Source organism: Sus scrofa, chromosome 14 (assembly GCF_054392235.1).
Source record: "Sus scrofa isolate SSC_HxYL_T2T_F1_AM1 chromosome 14, Sscrofa_HxYL_maternal_Yorkshire_Landrace_v2.0, whole genome shotgun sequence".
In the NCBI taxonomy this organism is placed as follows: domain Eukaryota; kingdom Metazoa; phylum Chordata; class Mammalia; order Artiodactyla; family Suidae; genus Sus; species Sus scrofa.
The window spans coordinates 66,600,828-66,616,052 of NC_139396.1; the positions used below are offsets into that span (position 1 = coordinate 66,600,828).

General features: G+C 54.5%; 1 protein-coding gene and 1 long non-coding RNA gene across 12 annotated transcripts in view; one reads left to right on the forward strand and one right to left on the reverse strand.

Moving 5' to 3' along the window:
* The window catches only part of LOC110256863 (uncharacterized), a 93,072-nt gene extending 83,844 nt beyond the window's left edge, over positions 1-9,228 (forward strand). Inside the window, exons 4-6 of one of the 4 annotated variants that reach the window (XR_002338912.2) lie at positions 18-158; positions 318-479; positions 4,619-9,228. This is a non-coding gene — a long non-coding RNA (uncharacterized LOC110256863). Of the gene's footprint in view, positions 1-17; positions 159-317; positions 2,198-4,618 lie in introns of those variants that run through there. The other 3 variants (XR_014825875.1, XR_014825876.1, XR_002338913.2) reach the window with 3 other exon arrangements.
* TTC28 (tetratricopeptide repeat domain 28) overlaps positions 1-15,225 on the reverse strand; it is a 609,616-nt gene that overhangs the window by 16,221 nt on the left and 578,170 nt on the right. For all 8 annotated transcript variants that reach the window (XM_084993547.1, XM_021074051.2, XM_084993545.1 and 5 more), the window contains 3 exons: positions 13,381-13,525; positions 3,438-3,617; positions 869-1,589 (listed from right to left, as the gene is read on the reverse strand). In XM_084993547.1, the coding sequence (XP_084849673.1) occupies positions 869-1,589; positions 3,438-3,617; positions 13,381-13,525 (1,046 nt within the window). The remainder of the gene's footprint in view (positions 1-868; positions 1,590-3,437; positions 3,618-13,380; positions 13,526-15,225) is intronic.

Here is a 15,225-nt window from a genome sequence, read left to right on the forward strand (position 1 = left end):
TTCCTCTGTTTCTCAAGGTTTAAGACTCTGCTTGATGTGCCTCCCGTGGGGTTCTCTGCTCTGGATTTCCCGGGGAGGTGCAGGGGCCAGTCTTGAGAGACCACCATCTGAAGGATCATGAGGTTGTCAGCAAAACAGCCCTGCCGAGAGAGAGGCAGGTAGGTGCACAGCCTGGGCTTCAGTGTGGACTCTGTGGGTCCCAGGCTGTCAGGGGTGGTCTCCTTTGTGGGAGGTTCCGAAGGAACCTGGGGTCACAGGTCATTTCACTAAGCTGAGCAGCATACCTGATGTCACGCCCTCATGGTGCCCTGCATCAGGCCCACTGGGAGCACGTGCTGCCAGGCCTAGAACTTGGCCTGCCTCGCGCATCACAAGACATCCCACCCACTCCTCAGATCATCTCATGTGTGGACAGGGAGATGTCAGCACCACCTCTATCATCCCCTTGTTACCACTGAGGACACTGAGCTTCAGAGAGGGTAAGTAACCTGTCTCGGGTCACACAGCCTGAAATGAAACTGGACCAAACCCAAGTCCTCCAAAGACCAAATCAAGGGTCTTTCTACCACGCTGACTGCTCTTTCCTATAGTCTGGGGCTTTGCACAAGAGCCATAAATGGGTCACCTAGTACACACTGCATAGGAGGAGCTTGACACTCCCACTCCAGTGGCAAACTTGTGCTCCCCCAGCTCAGAAATACCATTTTAATACCATGGTAATAAGAGACTGGTTTGGCAGCAAGCACTCTGCCCAGTGTCTCTATGCTGCCTTTTCCCAGCGCCCACCCGCCACCACCCCCCACCCCACCCCCCACCAGGGGCTGTGAGGACTGACCCTCAGGCCCTCGATGGGCAGCCGAGCTCCTACCTGCCCAGTTGGAGGGGTGCGAGAAGGCCTTGCTGCTCTGCACTACCTTCATGGCCTCGCCCAGGGCCGCACTGGCCTTCAGGCCATTTAGCAGGGACGAGTACAAGGCGTGGAGGAACATCTTAGAAGCGGCCACGGGCACAGGCCACAAAGACACTAGGACACACTGTGCTCCAGCAGCCAGGAAGGCTCGTGTTAGCGCGACGACGCCATCAGCTGTGACCTTGCTGTTAGACTCCTGGGAGGAGCCGAGGACCACCAGCTTCACGGGCAGCCGCAGGTCCAGGACATCGGCGGCTGTAAGCAGCAGCTCCTGCAGCGGCGGGCAGTCCGAGATGCTCTCCCCGTCGCTGGCGTCGTCCTGCACTCGCAGGGACTCAGGGATGGTGTAGGGGTGGCCAAAGGAGCTCTTGCTGCCAGCCGGGTTGCCATCCATGCTGGGCGTGAGGACCAAGGCCGACAGTTTCCAAGAGATGTGGGTGGCAAAGTGGACGCACTCAGCCTGGGTCAGGGCACTCATGACCCGCTCTTTGGTGGCCACGCTGCCCACCAGGGGCTGGCAGCCCAGCAGCTCTGACACCATGTAGGCCTCCTCCTCGGCCGACGGCATCGGGCCCCACAGCCACCTGTCCATCACTGCTGACGGGAGCTTGGGGTTGCCAATGACGGCAGCCATGGACGTGGAGCTGGAGTAGGCAGGCGGGGGCTTCCTCAGATGAGACTAGGAGCAAAAAGACCAGCGGAGCCCCTGTCAGGCAGCGGCCGAGCCCTGAGAACCTCCAGACAGGGCTGGGTCCGGCCTGGCTCTACTTGTCCTCGTGATAACCTTGTTCACTCTACTTTTTCACACCTTTGTGACAAGAAGTGCACATCTTACTGAGACTCACACCTGCTGTGAGCTACAAGGCCTTGAAAATCAGCAGGCTGGATGGCAGGAAGGACGGGGCATGTAAGGGGGGGGTGTGTGGTGTCACCTGTCCCACACCTCCCCCCTGCAGACCTCCCCGTGAGCCCCTAAATAAGGGGAACCCACTCCTGATGCAATAGGGGCTTTGAACTTGTTTAAACTTGTTTAAGCAATCACTCTCAGGAGAGACAGAACCAAATTAAGTCCTTTTCAGGCACCATGGACGGAAAAGATTGTAGTTCTCTTCTGCTTTAAGTGCTATAAGGAAAAATACCACTAAATTATAAAGTCAGCATAAAGAAGCCAAATCAAGTTCTGATTTCCCCCCACAATATCTTCTGATATTTTGTGGGAAACATCAAGTATCAAATTATTTCAAAATAACTTTTCAGTGTTTCTACTCAGTGATGCCTTAAACTCTAGGAAAGAGAAATGCGTGTGTCTGTTCATTACCTGGTTAAGTTGGCAAACAGCCAGTTCACTGTTGTCACCAACATGAAGCTCTCCTAACATGGGCCGGTGGGCAGATAGGCCACCTCTGCTTTGCAGGGCGGCCCTGGCTGTGGAGACGGAGCCAGGCCTCTGCAAAGAGCAGCACACAGCTCACTCCCAAGTGGGATTCAGTCAACCATGGACATGAGAAAAACTTGGACAAAATCATTTCTTCCACATGGAACTGATTCTGTCCCAAGAGAAATACCATTCAGCAACAAAACCAGTCATAGCTAAGATCCCTAAAATCCGTGAGGCAGAAACTAACTGGGTTGGAACCATGCCTATGACTAAGGACAACAGAGGCCAAGGCAAGTCCCATGGGGGCTGCCTGTGCCCAGGCCTGGGGTCTGGATCCCTAAACCAACTGACGTCTTCTCCCTGCAAGAAGGGGCCTTTCTGGCTAAGCTCCTCCTGGGGTCTAAGGGTTCTAGGAGCAGCTGGCAACTTTAAGGGCACTGTCACCTTTGAAGAGAGAGCAGTTCAGGCCCCGGTATTAAAGACAGCCCCGCCTGGCATGCTGCAGGGCAGTGCCAGTGGTGGGCACATGATGGCAGAAGGGCAGAGAGAAGCCAGGGTTTGAGTGTCTCTGGATGAGTTTAGAGAAGGGAAGAGGGCTCAGGGGTGGCTACGGGGCCCTCTAGTCAGGTGGGCAGGGCCAGGGGTGGCTGTGGGGTGAGCCCTGACCTGCAGATGGTCCACTGTCACCCTCCCGAGTCCAGGGTTCATCCCACACAGACTTCTGCTGAATAAGAACTAAGTCCCCTGTCCTCTGAAAGCCACCCCATTTGTTTTCAGTTCTTTGTTGGCCTGTGGGGCTCTTTTCCACTTGACACTAATCTTATCTGTCTGCCCTCCTGCCTGCGGCCCCTCCACTGGGCAGACTCCACTGGGCAGCTTGAGACAGGGAACCAGCTTCCTCAGACTTGGCCCAGCCTCCAGCCTGACCCAGAGCTGCAAGTAGCTCCCACCCTGATGTCCCAGCCAAACAGCGGAGAGAGAAATGATACATGTCAAGGCTTCTTGGGGAGTTCGGAAGGCTGTCCCCACTTTTGGACATGTCTACTCTAACCAGAAAGCCCACCTTTTGCGGAGACCATGTCTGCCCTCACAGTGCCCCGATCCGGCCCGAGGGCCCACGCCCCTGGCACCTGACGTGACCGCACTCACCTTGGACTGTGGGCCAAGGGCGCGGATGGAGGGGACAGCGATGAGGGCGAAGCGTTCGTAGAGGTACTCGTTGGAGGAGCTTCCCTTCAGGAGGGCGAAAGGGATGAGGTAGAGCTCTCCTTCCAGCACCAGGACCAGCTGCCGGTGCCGGCCCACGGGGCCGCTGGAGCGCATCAGGCCCTGCAGGGCAAGCGCAGCGTCAGGGAGGGAGGCCAGGAGGACCAGGTTCCCCCCGGGGCTGCAGGCGGTGTGGGGTGGGTTCGGCTGCCTGCCTCACAGGCCCCAGGAGGAGGTGGGAGGAGAGGGGCGAGCAGGGTAGCTGGGGTCACCATCGTGAAGGGGGTGTCCCACAAAGACCAGGACCTGCCCACATCTTCCCGATATTTCTAAATGGGCAGGGGATTCATCGAAAAGCAGTTGTCCCAGACAGCACTGAATCGTGGTGCCGAAGGGCCAGGGCAGGCATGCTGCGTAGGAAGGGGCCCTCTGAGCAGCAGAGAAGTGACCTCCTCACAAGCAGCAAGGACTCAACCGCAGTGCATCCACTTCGATGGACAAGAGGCTAGAGAAGCAGAGTGTGGATGAGCTGTGGGAGCTAGGATGACATCCCCTGAGAAAATTCCAGCTCCGGGGCCTGGCGTCACCTTGGGGCCCCCTGAGGAGATGACGGCCCCTTTGCCTGGGCTCTGCAGGGGGTGTCCCCACTCACCCCCACTCCCTGGGACCTGGCTGGGGTCTGACACTGATGGGCCCCACTGCTCCTGAAAGGCCTGGGTGGGACCTGAGGGAGGGGAGCATGCAGCCCCACAGCAGACAGACACCCCTTGTCCTCCAAAAGAACTGCTGATGGAGACTAAGGCCCTGTATTGATAAAACAAGTGGGCAACGACTGTGAAAGCTGGACTAGACATAGGCCAGGTGTGAATAAAGAGGCCTGCAAGGGGACATGCAGGTCCAACAGACTGTGGGCCAGGTGCTGGGGCAGCCCTGAGCCTTGGGGCACTGGCTGAGGGGATCATAGCCGGGCTCCAGGGACACACTCCCCTGATCCGTGGCTGCACTGCTGTGGGCACTTGGCTGAGGATGCAGACAGTGCTCAGCTAACCCAAAGTGGCATGTGCCTGGCAGGATATTCCATCTGTAAAACCTCATGTAGTTTTTTGTCTTTTTAAAAATTCTAGATGCATCTAAAGAAAGCTGAAAGAAAAATTACTAGGCCAATTTTCTTCTTGTTTGCTTTACGGGTCATCTTCCAAGAAGAGGTAAGAGTCTGACTATATATCCAGGAAGGAAGACGTGCAGTGTGCCCAAGGATTCCATTGCTGTCGGTGATGGGTTTCTGGGTTGGCACTCAGCGGTGGGGATGCCCTGCTCCCATCCAGCAGTCAACTCCTGGGCCTCATGTCCCCACCATGGGCAACACCAAGGCCCCTGCCTGGCCTGGCAGGTGGAGGTGGCTCTGGAAGGCACTCTTGAGGACACTGCCATCTGCTGCTTCACTGTGCCAAGGACCCGGAGGCTGGGCTGGTGGTGCCCTGACCTCGGATGGGTCAGCAGCTGTGACAATGACAACTGCTTGCTGCCCAGCCAGAGCCCTGCTGCCTGGCACGTGGGCACTGTGGGGGCTCAGGCCACCTGCCCAGACCCATCCTCGACTGAACCAGGTCCTCCAGGTATCACCAGATGAGATGGCAGCCCCAATCCTGCACACCCTCCCTGGACTCCAGCTACCAGGACCCAAACCCTAGTAAGTCTCTGTCAGGTGTCATTCCACAGGTCACAAGCTTCAGTGGAACAGCCAGCACTCTGAGTCCCCAGTCATGACAGCACCTATTGTGTGAGGTCAAGGTGAGCCCAGGCGTGCTGAGCCAAGTAAGAGGCTGGACACCAAATAAAGAAGAGGTTCACTGGCAGAGTGTCTTTGAAGGGACTGCACAAGCCTACAGATGGGTGGCCTCATGTCCAGGGAGGAGCTTGGGTGTCTTCTGAAGTGAAGTGATTTCTGATCTCTGCTAGGGCCTGCCTCTGGGCCTTGAACTCTCCATCAGCCCCTTGTGTCTATGGTGGGCCAACGGTGGACGACGGAGAAGCCAAGTTAAGTTTAGGACTCAGTCCCTGCTTGCAAGCTCACAATGACGTAATGCACTCAGGAGCCAAAATGTACCCCAGACTGTTACTGAGTAAGATGGCATTAAATACAGTGACAGAACAGAGCAGGACAGAAGTCTAAAAATGCCAGCTTGAGGCTGGGAGGCCTGCCCAGAACACAATGCTAGGCCCCCAGGCAGCTGCCTGTGCAGACGAGGCCTACCAGGTAAACAGAGGGCAAGGCTGGAGAGGGGCTGCTGGCCCAGATGAAGCCTCATGGTCAGGCAGGAGTGGGGCTCTCATAGGCTATGGGGACCCCACATGTGTCCTCTGCATTCAGAGGCAGGGTCTGTGTGGTACTTCAGATGGGGAGACACCGGCCAAGAGGAGGGGACAGGAGACTTGCCAAGACTTGGCAGCGAGGACAGGGAGAGTCTGAAACTCTAGCCTGGGAGCTTGGGAGGCTTTCTCTGCTCTGCATTCCCAAATTCCTAGGTCTGGGTCCTCCCTGGATAGTGCCTTGCAGCGGATCCTGAGCCGTCCCACTCACAGCCCTGGGTGAGGGTCCCCATGGGACCCTTGTCCAGCAGAGAGGAAGGAGGTGGGCAACAGCAGCCCTGGCCATGGGCATTGGGCCACAAGGCAGGCTGACTTAACATGCTGGTGAAGGGGCCCTGGAAGCCATCCTCTGGCTTCTGGCCTCTGGGCCCTGCCTCAGAACACCCAAGCATTGCCTGTGCCCTGAAGGATCAGCCACAAGTGCTGATGTGAATTTAAACACGAGAACACAGTGACATCTCTATCCAGTTACATGTCCTCTGTGAGACGGAAAGGACAGGGGATTCAAGGAGCCACCATCTGCGCCTTGGTCTGTCAGTCCAGGAGGTTTGCTAGCTACGGAATTTCTGGCATCAGAAGATAAAAGGGCCCCACACCAGCAACTAACAGCTCAAAACCAGCCAGGAAAGGTTCTAACTTCCTGAACTCTGCAGTTTCCAGAATGGGGTCTTCGGAAATGGAACAAGCGGGAGGCCAGGTATACTAAAATCTGCCAATGCCCCCAGGACGCATCCCCCCACTCTCATCAAGGCTGTGACCCCCCACCCCCAGAGGGGGAGGCCGGGCTATGAGGGATGCGGCCAAGCCCGGGCTCTGCAGAGGGAGAAGGGCTCCTTTTCCTGCAAGGGTGGGTGCTTCAGGGGGCTCTGGGCAGCTGTCACCAGTTTATGCTCTCAGCTCTGGACACCCTGTCAACACCCGTTCATCCCAGGCTGCTTCCTGCAGCCACTTCTCCACAGGGCATTGAGGGCCTGCAGGGGAAGGAGTTCTCCTACTGCCCAGGTCGGGGTGTGCGAGGACATCTGGGAGCCTGGAACATGGCCCCTCTGTGGCCCTGCAGTCCCGGCCTGGCCCTCGACCTGGAAAGCAGAGCCCATGGAGCCCCGCACCACCCCCCAACACCCCGAGGCCTCTGGCCCTGGTGGCTCATTGTGGAAGTGAGGCTACCCGGCAACCCTTGACCAGCTCAGGCCTGACCAGACCAGTGAACCCCCTTGCTCTTGGCCGATACCTTCTCCGGAAGTCATCTTTCCTGGGGTTCACTCCCTCAGCCCAGGGGAACCTCACAGTCTCCTTGTCTCACAGTTACCCTCCAACACAGGGCACAATATTTATACTAAACTTCCCCTGGTTACCTACTGTTTGGTTTCTAGCTCTTGTCTGGACCCAGACCCTCTGTCGAGCTGGGCTTGGAGGGATGGAAAGCCTTGTCCAGTGACCAGGAAGGGAAGACACATTCAGGGGAGAGGCCTCTGCCATGGGGGCCAGGCCAGCGTGAGCTCTGCGTGACCAGAATCGCTGGAGTGGGGGGCACAGGGCTGGTCCTGAGCCTGTCCAAAAGACCTTCACCTCTGCTTCCAAACCCGCAGGACAGCGCTAATGCCATGACCTCATGGGCAGGGTGGGGGCACCTGGCCAGGCTCCGAGCAAGCAAAACCTGAATTCTCCACTGCTTTCTCACAGGTCCTGTTCTTTCTGCTGGGATGCTATCATTTTTCTAGTACAACTCATTCCTTTTCCGTTCTGTGCTTATAAACACTTATGCAGCCAAAACACATAAATGGGCTCTTTAGAGTGTCCAGCTCCAAATAGAACCCAGGGGCTAAGAAACACCCACGTCACTGCTGCCCTTCTCATTCTCATGTCCCTGTCACCATCATCCACAGCCATTAATGGAGTGTCCCCGACACCTGATGCCTGTGAAATCTGCCACCAATCAGTTACTCTGAAGTCCAGCTTCTGAGGCTGTAGTTCCCCCAGGCAACCCCCACGGATTCTGAGTGTTTGCCTGGGTGGTGAATTCTGATTTGGTCATCACTTGGTCAACAGGGACCTCCACTATATACTCATGGTGACCAGGGGTCCTGAGCCATTCAGAAAGCACAATATCAAAGGTGAAGCCCCTGTGTCCTGACTCTGGCTTAGGAACTATGTGCTCCGTGCACAGCACTGGTGTTCAGAGGAGCTGCCTGTGGCCTCCTCACATGCGAGTTCCATTTTCATGGAAGGACACAGGAAGCCTCTCAGAGCCTCTCAGCAGCACAGGCCAGAGAATGAGCATCACTGATCACTGTGGAGGAAGGAGTGGGCCCATGAACTTTCCAGGAGATGAGATTTGGGATGAAATGGACTTGACTGTCTATGACAAGGATTCCAGAAGCAAAAAACTGCTGGGTATCTGGATACCTCAGAACCATTAAGTAGAGCTTGGGTTTTTTTCCTGACTTACATATATTTTTTTGTCTTTTTAGGGCCACACCTGTGGCACATGCAGGTTCCCAGGCTAGGGGTCAAATCAGAGCTGCAGCTGCCGGCCTATGCCGCAGTCACAGCTACACCAGATCCTTAACCCACTGAGTGGGCCCAGGGGTCAAGCCTGCATCCTCATGGATACTAGTTAGGTTCTTTACCCACTGAGCCCTAACAGGATCTCCCTGACTCATATTTTTGATTGAGTGAATAGATCAAACAGAACTTTTTAAGGTAGAGAAACCTTTTGTGTGATGCTTCTGAGAAATCTTGGTGTCACAGATGGTTTTATCAGTCTCAGTAAATATCATGCTGTTGAAAATAACCCCGAAACCACAACTAAAAGCTACCAGGACTGCTGACCACTATATTCCAACCAGAAATGCAAAAGTTCAAATTCAGTCCACTCCACTGTGCTCTCTGACCAACCAAACAAATCACTGGTTTGCCTGGAGATTCTGAGAAGGGCAGGCAGGAATCTGGCTGGGGGAGGCACAGAACCAGTGGCCAACCAGAGCCAGAGGGGCCTGCTAGACCAATGGGCCTCTCAGTGGTGGGCATGCCTTGGCTCCCCCAGAAACTGCCAGGGTCAGGCTGAGAAGGGGGCTCTTGAACATCAGCTCAAATCCACCTATGCAGCCCCAACCCAGGCGAGAACACCACTTGCCTGGCGGGAACTCACTGACGGATCTGGCGCTCCCACTACTGATGTCAGTGGTACAGACAGCTTGGGAGTAACTGCCTTCATTTTTCCTTTTCCTAATCAATTGTGGAAATGCTTGCTATCCTTGGGTGACATTTGTCCTCATTTGAATGTTATTACAGATGTCTCCATCAAAAATCAATCAGACATAATAAATAAATAAATAAATAATAAAAATAAATAAAAAATCAATCAGACAGCCTAGTGCTGCCCATCTCATGGGTCTCCTCCCCCATCCCGCACCCTGGAGTCAAATCTGTTCTGTAGATAAACGTTCCCTACCTCCAAAGCCCCCAGGATGTTTACAAACCATGCCAGCCTCACCACCTGGGGAGGAGCAAGCTAGGTATCAGGCTGCTTGATTTTACAAGAGCCTTCTTCCCACAGAGCAGTAATTACAGTCATGACCCAGCTGAAGACAAGCTCTCCTCCTGGCCAAGGCCCTACCTTGAGTTCTCAGGTGAGAGGTTCCTGGGCAAATCTCAGAGCTCTGTTTAGGAAGGCAGTTTGCTAATCTAACCGACAGGAACAGCAAGGTCTAAGTCCATGTCTGGGGTCCTGAAACAAGTAACTCCACTTAGCCTGGGGCTTCGTTCGTCAGGAGCAGAGGGGTGAGGAGTCCTTTTCTTTCTGACCAAAGCTGTTCAGTCCTCCCACCTGTCCTCTCATTGGGGCTTTTATGACCATAAAATGTAGGAAACAGGGGATTTAAATAAGTGGAAATGACTATAAGGATGACAGACTATAACTAGAACAAGCCCAGAGACTTAACTCACATTTAAAGAGTGATTCACACCAAATTCTAGGGAATTTTCTACTCTAAATCCTTGATGATAGTAGCTTCTGGCTCTAGACGAAGTCCCATCTGTAAACTGAGGGGTAACTTGGGAGGAGCGCCTTCGCATGGGGAGCCCCTGCGGCCTCGCCACATCGGTGTGGCCCCTGTTGGCGCACTGTTCTGTGCATCCCTGCTGTGGGGACCAGACTGTCCAAGGTCCATCCTTTCACCACAAGCAGGGAAGCCCAGGCTCGCACATGAGTTACTATCCTTCACTCTGCTGTGATTAAAGATGAAGGCCACGGACATAAACGTGGTCCCAGTCCCTTGTAACCTTCTTTGGTGACATTTTCTCCTTCGGGTTTGAGACAGGATTTGACTTAATGTCTGGAGATGGCTTTTGTGCAGATGTAACTGTATCCCCCTCAAAAGATAACTGGACACGCTCACCCCATCCTGACAGCAAAGGACAGCGTGGATCCAGTAAAGAGCCATGGCAGTGTTTCCCTGAAGCTAAATTAAATCAAGCGCTGGTGGAAGCCTGCGGTAAAAGCTCATTCTGTTCCACTTTTCATACCGTCTGACCTAGTCCCTTAGCACCAGGACTGAGGCTAAACAAAGGCAGTTGTTCAAATAATTATAAGCCCCATGTGAAGAGGCTAATCGTTTTAGGCTTGAAGTGTCATTGATTCATAATCTTGGATTTTCGGTTTTGATTTGTATTTTCATTGACGATGTGGAGAAGGGCCTGGCTCTGTCTGGCAGCTGACAGCGGTGGGAGCAGGCAGCGGTGTCGTGTCGCCCTCTAGTGGCTCCGGAGCAGGGCGGGAAGAGGCAGGGTGACCCCCACCTCCTCCACCGGCTGGAGTGGCTGGCTGAGTGGGAGCATAGCCTGTGAGCATCAGACCTGACCCTCCCGTCCACAGCAAACGGGAAACATGGTGGGTCACATTAGTTAGTCAAGGGAAAAACTCTTGCCCTGATCATTTACTTGAAAGGTCTTCGAAACATTTTACTCTACATCTCATTTGAGGCAGCCTAACTCCTTTACTGTGTTTGAACTGCTCAGTCACAAAAAGGCACACTTTAGTCTATCAGGACTAAGGATGTGCTTGAGTAAATGCCTTGCGTCAAGATGAGGCCGCACCCCAAGGCCGAGAGCAAGGGCCGGCACATCTGTTTAGACATGATGCTCCTGAGCACAGAGAAGCCACTGCTGTGTCAGGGTGTCTGGGTGCTGGGTTCTCCTTCCTGTACACTGGCATGACTTCCATCATCATTTTAACTTCTTTGAGGCCGAGTCCATAAATCTCCCCTGCCCGGCTCCCCAGGAGAAGCACAGGTGTCCAGACACCAGCAACCACTCATCCCACAGGCATATTTTTATCAAGTCATAAGGAAAAGTCCTCAGAGAGAAAACCTGCCTAAAACACACAATACAGGGTTTATAAACTCACAGGATGCCTCCGAGGACGACTGGTGGCTCTGGTGGCCACAGCAGCTTTTCCCCTGGCTGGAGACACTGTGATGGGCAGAGGGAGGGCCACCTCTCCCCAACCCCCCAGGCCCAAGGATTTCTGCCTCCCATACGATCTGAGGGAAGAGTCCTTTCTGAGTTACGCTTTTCCTGGCCCAATGGGGTGGTACCAACCAGCAAAACAAACAGCACTCGGGTATGGGTCCCCCGCGGGCACATTGCTGCACTTGCAACCTACTCAGAAATAAGCCAGACCTGGCCCCTGGCTGCATGGCAGGGTTGGGGACTCACAGACTCAAAGCTCCTCCAGAGCAGCCCAGCCCCTTCTTTCTGCTTAATAACCCTCAGAAAACTCGCAGGTGCCGCACTAAAGTGGCCACAGAAAATCTTTTAGCTGACTCCTGCCTTAGGGCTCCTGCTTTGCCTCCAGACAAGAGCCTAAAACCAAATGCAGCTTTGAAACACGTACCATCCTACAAACTTTACTGAGTGCCAATATGCATGAGGCCCTGTGCCAGCTGCTAGGGACACATCACCCTCAATTTCTGATGAGGACATGGGTAGCAGCTTGGCCAAGGTCACCAGGCAGGAAAAGGCAGCACCTAAAGGCTCTGTGCTTTGCTTCACTCCTGTGTCCCCGAGCAGGGGAAGTGCAGAGGGCACTGGCAGGCAGTGTAGCTTCTTGAGAAATATTAGGCAAGTCGACACAGGTGCTTGGAAGTCCAGGCTGGGAGGGGCTCAGGCATTCCCTGGGGGTGAAGGAGTCATTGTCAAGGTGTGGTTTCCTGAGGATGCACTCCACCTCTGTCAGTGTCGAAAGTGGAAATGCTGCTGATGGGCCACTCCAGTGCGTGGGAGGCAAAGCTCCTGCCCAGCTGCAGGGAGCCGCCAGGAGGGCTCATCCACCCCTGCCACCTGAGAGCTGGGCCCCCACAAGCACAGCCTCCACCTGCTCCAGGCACCCTGGTACTTCCTAGGGCCTGTTATGAACTAAATGTTTGTGTCCCCCCCCAAGTGCACATGTTGATACCCTAACTCCCAGTATGACAGTATTTGGAGGGACCTTTGGGAAATAATTCAGTTTTGACAAGGTCCTGAGGGCAGGAGCTCCATAAGAGATCAGTACCCTTAGAAGAAGAGGAAGAGACACGAGTGTGCTCAAGCTGTCTGTCTCCATCTCTTTCTCTCTCCACCACGTGAGGACACATGAGAAAGCGGCTGTTTGCAAGCCAGGGAGAGGACCCTCACCGGAAAGCTGACCTTCTGGCACCCTGACTTGGGACTTTCAGCCTCTGGAACAGTGAGAAATAAATGTCTGTGGCTAAAGCCCCCAGTCAGTAGTGTTTTTTTACAGCAGCCAGAGCTGACTAATACATAGTTGTGTACAAAAGCACATGATAGGCTCACCATTCAGAGTTACAAAATCCCTGGGCCCTTTGGCATCCCCCCAGCCAGTTAGAGAGCCACATCTGGACTGGAGGCTCTGGTCCACATCTGGACCACAGCCTCAGGCAGCAGCCGCACTCAACCTTCCAAGAAATCACAGGTGCAAGGGTGTCTCTGACCTTGAACCCTGTGATGGAGTGAGTCCTGACAGAGGCTGAGGGATCTGTTTTCACGAAGAAGTAGCACTCTGGCTTAAAGTTGCTCAGGCACTACACTCGGAGGAGCTGTGGGTGGGAAAGCACTGCCAGGCCTGTCCCGCATACTGACTGCTGAGATGTGTGCAGCCCTGTCCCCCCTGGGCCTCCCCAGGCCTGATGCACAAGCTGGGAAGGGGCCACATTTCACTTGTACCTGAGGTCTCTGAGGCGAGTTTACCAGCTAGTAAGGAGCAGAGCTAGGACTTGAATTCAGTTCTGCCAGCTTGGAGCTCAGGGCCTCATCCACTCACCAGTGACCAACTGAGAACACGTGTCCACTTCAGCCTCCAGACGCTGACTGAGAAGCTGGATGGAGGAGCCCCTTGTCCTGGAAAACCTCCGGCTATCTCAGGACCCTGTTTTGTGTCTGAGGGGTGTGGGGTGCTGAGCAAGCAGCAAGTAATGATCTTGACTGCCCAGCAGCCTGGTGGCCGAGTAGGACTTACCCCTTCCATGGGCGCCAGGAGTAGGTCATACAGAGCACGCAGCGGCGGCCTGGCCAATGAGCTCTGCCTCCTGGGCAGAGAGGAGGTCCCCTCCTTGATGGGTGATGCAGTGTTGCCAACCAGGCTGGTCATACTCTGGCAGCTCCTGGGAAGAGAAGGCGGGGATGAAGCTGGGCATGCGGGCCCCGGGCTCCGGTTCCTGGAAAAGGCAGCTGGAGGCTACAGGAGAGGCCACACCAGCCTCCCTCCTGGCCTGGCCTCTTTTTCCCTCTCAGGGACTCTTCACAGAACAGTGAGCGCAGACAGAAACCGCAGGGCAAACCAGCTGCACACAACAGCTTACGTTTCTGTGGAGTTTTTCTGCATCATCACATGTCCTGGAGTGCTGTTCAAAGGATTTAATTACATCCTTGTGTGGAGCGACCGGGAAGGCAAATGTGAGCACCAGAAGAACTGGCGGCCACCATGCTACCGGAGAGGAAAGGGACCCAAGGCCAATCTACAGGGTGGGAGCCCTGGACACGACAGAATGAGGATCATGCTGGCTGCAACCTGGGCTCATGTCAAGGTCAGCCCCCGCCACCCCTGCCCCAGCACAGCACGAGGCCCACTGGGAGGACAACAGTACCTGCATAGGGTAGGGCTAGGGGCAGGGCAGCTTAGGAGCAGCTACAGGGTTTTATTTGGCTGTCTAATTTATGTTCCAGTGTTTCCAGGCAAATTTTTATTAATATGGATGGTATTTTCAACCCTGAGGACCCCACGTTTCACATTCCCAACACAAGATAAGAATATTCATTGAATCATTCATTCATTGATTCTCCAGGAAAACAATTCCCTAGCATGGCTTCACAAGGGGCAATGATGCAGGCCCTGGGGGCTGAGAGAGGACACATGGCACAGGGGGCAGAAGAGACAGCAGCGGGGAAACAAATCCATTTCCAGTGCAAAGACCAAGTGGCCCCCACAAGTCTCTCTCAACTGACCCCCTCAGCCTGGCTGGCATGGTTTCAGCAAAGCCTCTGGTGACGTTCTCTGCATGACTACTAGACGATCAGTGGTCTCTTGATTTAGAAACTGCACAGTTTGGGAGTTTCTGCTACATTCAAGGACCTTAAGGCAGGGACCAGGTCTTAGACCAGACTTGCCACCAAGTAAGTACTTTGGGTTGCTGGTAGTGGCAGCTCCTTGGTTGTTACCTAAGGAAAAACAAAAGGTGGCTTTCCCTCCTGGGCCAGGCCAGGATCCACAACCACCTAAGGAAACAATACGAAAGGTTCGTCTGCATTTTTTAGGGATGGCTTCTGTCCCCTGGCCTCCCCAGCCCTTCCTAGAGTTCTCAGCAATGTCCCACCTCTTTTTTTCTTTGGCTGTACCCACAGCCAAAGTTTGGAAGTTCCTGAGCCAGAGATCCAACCTGAGCCACAGCAGTGACAATGCCAGATCCTTACCCACTAAGCTACCAGGGAACTCCCAGCAACATGCCACTTCTAAATTCTAGGGTTGTGCCAAGCCAGACTGTGAGCCCTTAGCACCCAGCCTGGTCCTGCAAGAGGAGGAGCAGCAGAGGACCCGGAGGGCCTGGGAGACCCCTCACAGCCGCTCCTCCATCTCACTCATTCAGGGAAGATGTAATTACAGGCGACTGTGGCTGTGGCACGTCTTTGCCGTCAGAACCAGTGAAGCATAGATAATCCTGGAGTGACACTCAGAGGCTCATTTAATTCCCTAGAATACACCGCAAAGAGCACTGTTCCCCTGAAGGAGAGAGCACCAAATTGCTCTCCAGAGGAGATGTTCTGGTGTGACACGCAGCGTCTGTCACGGCCCCGTGTGCTCCTTCAC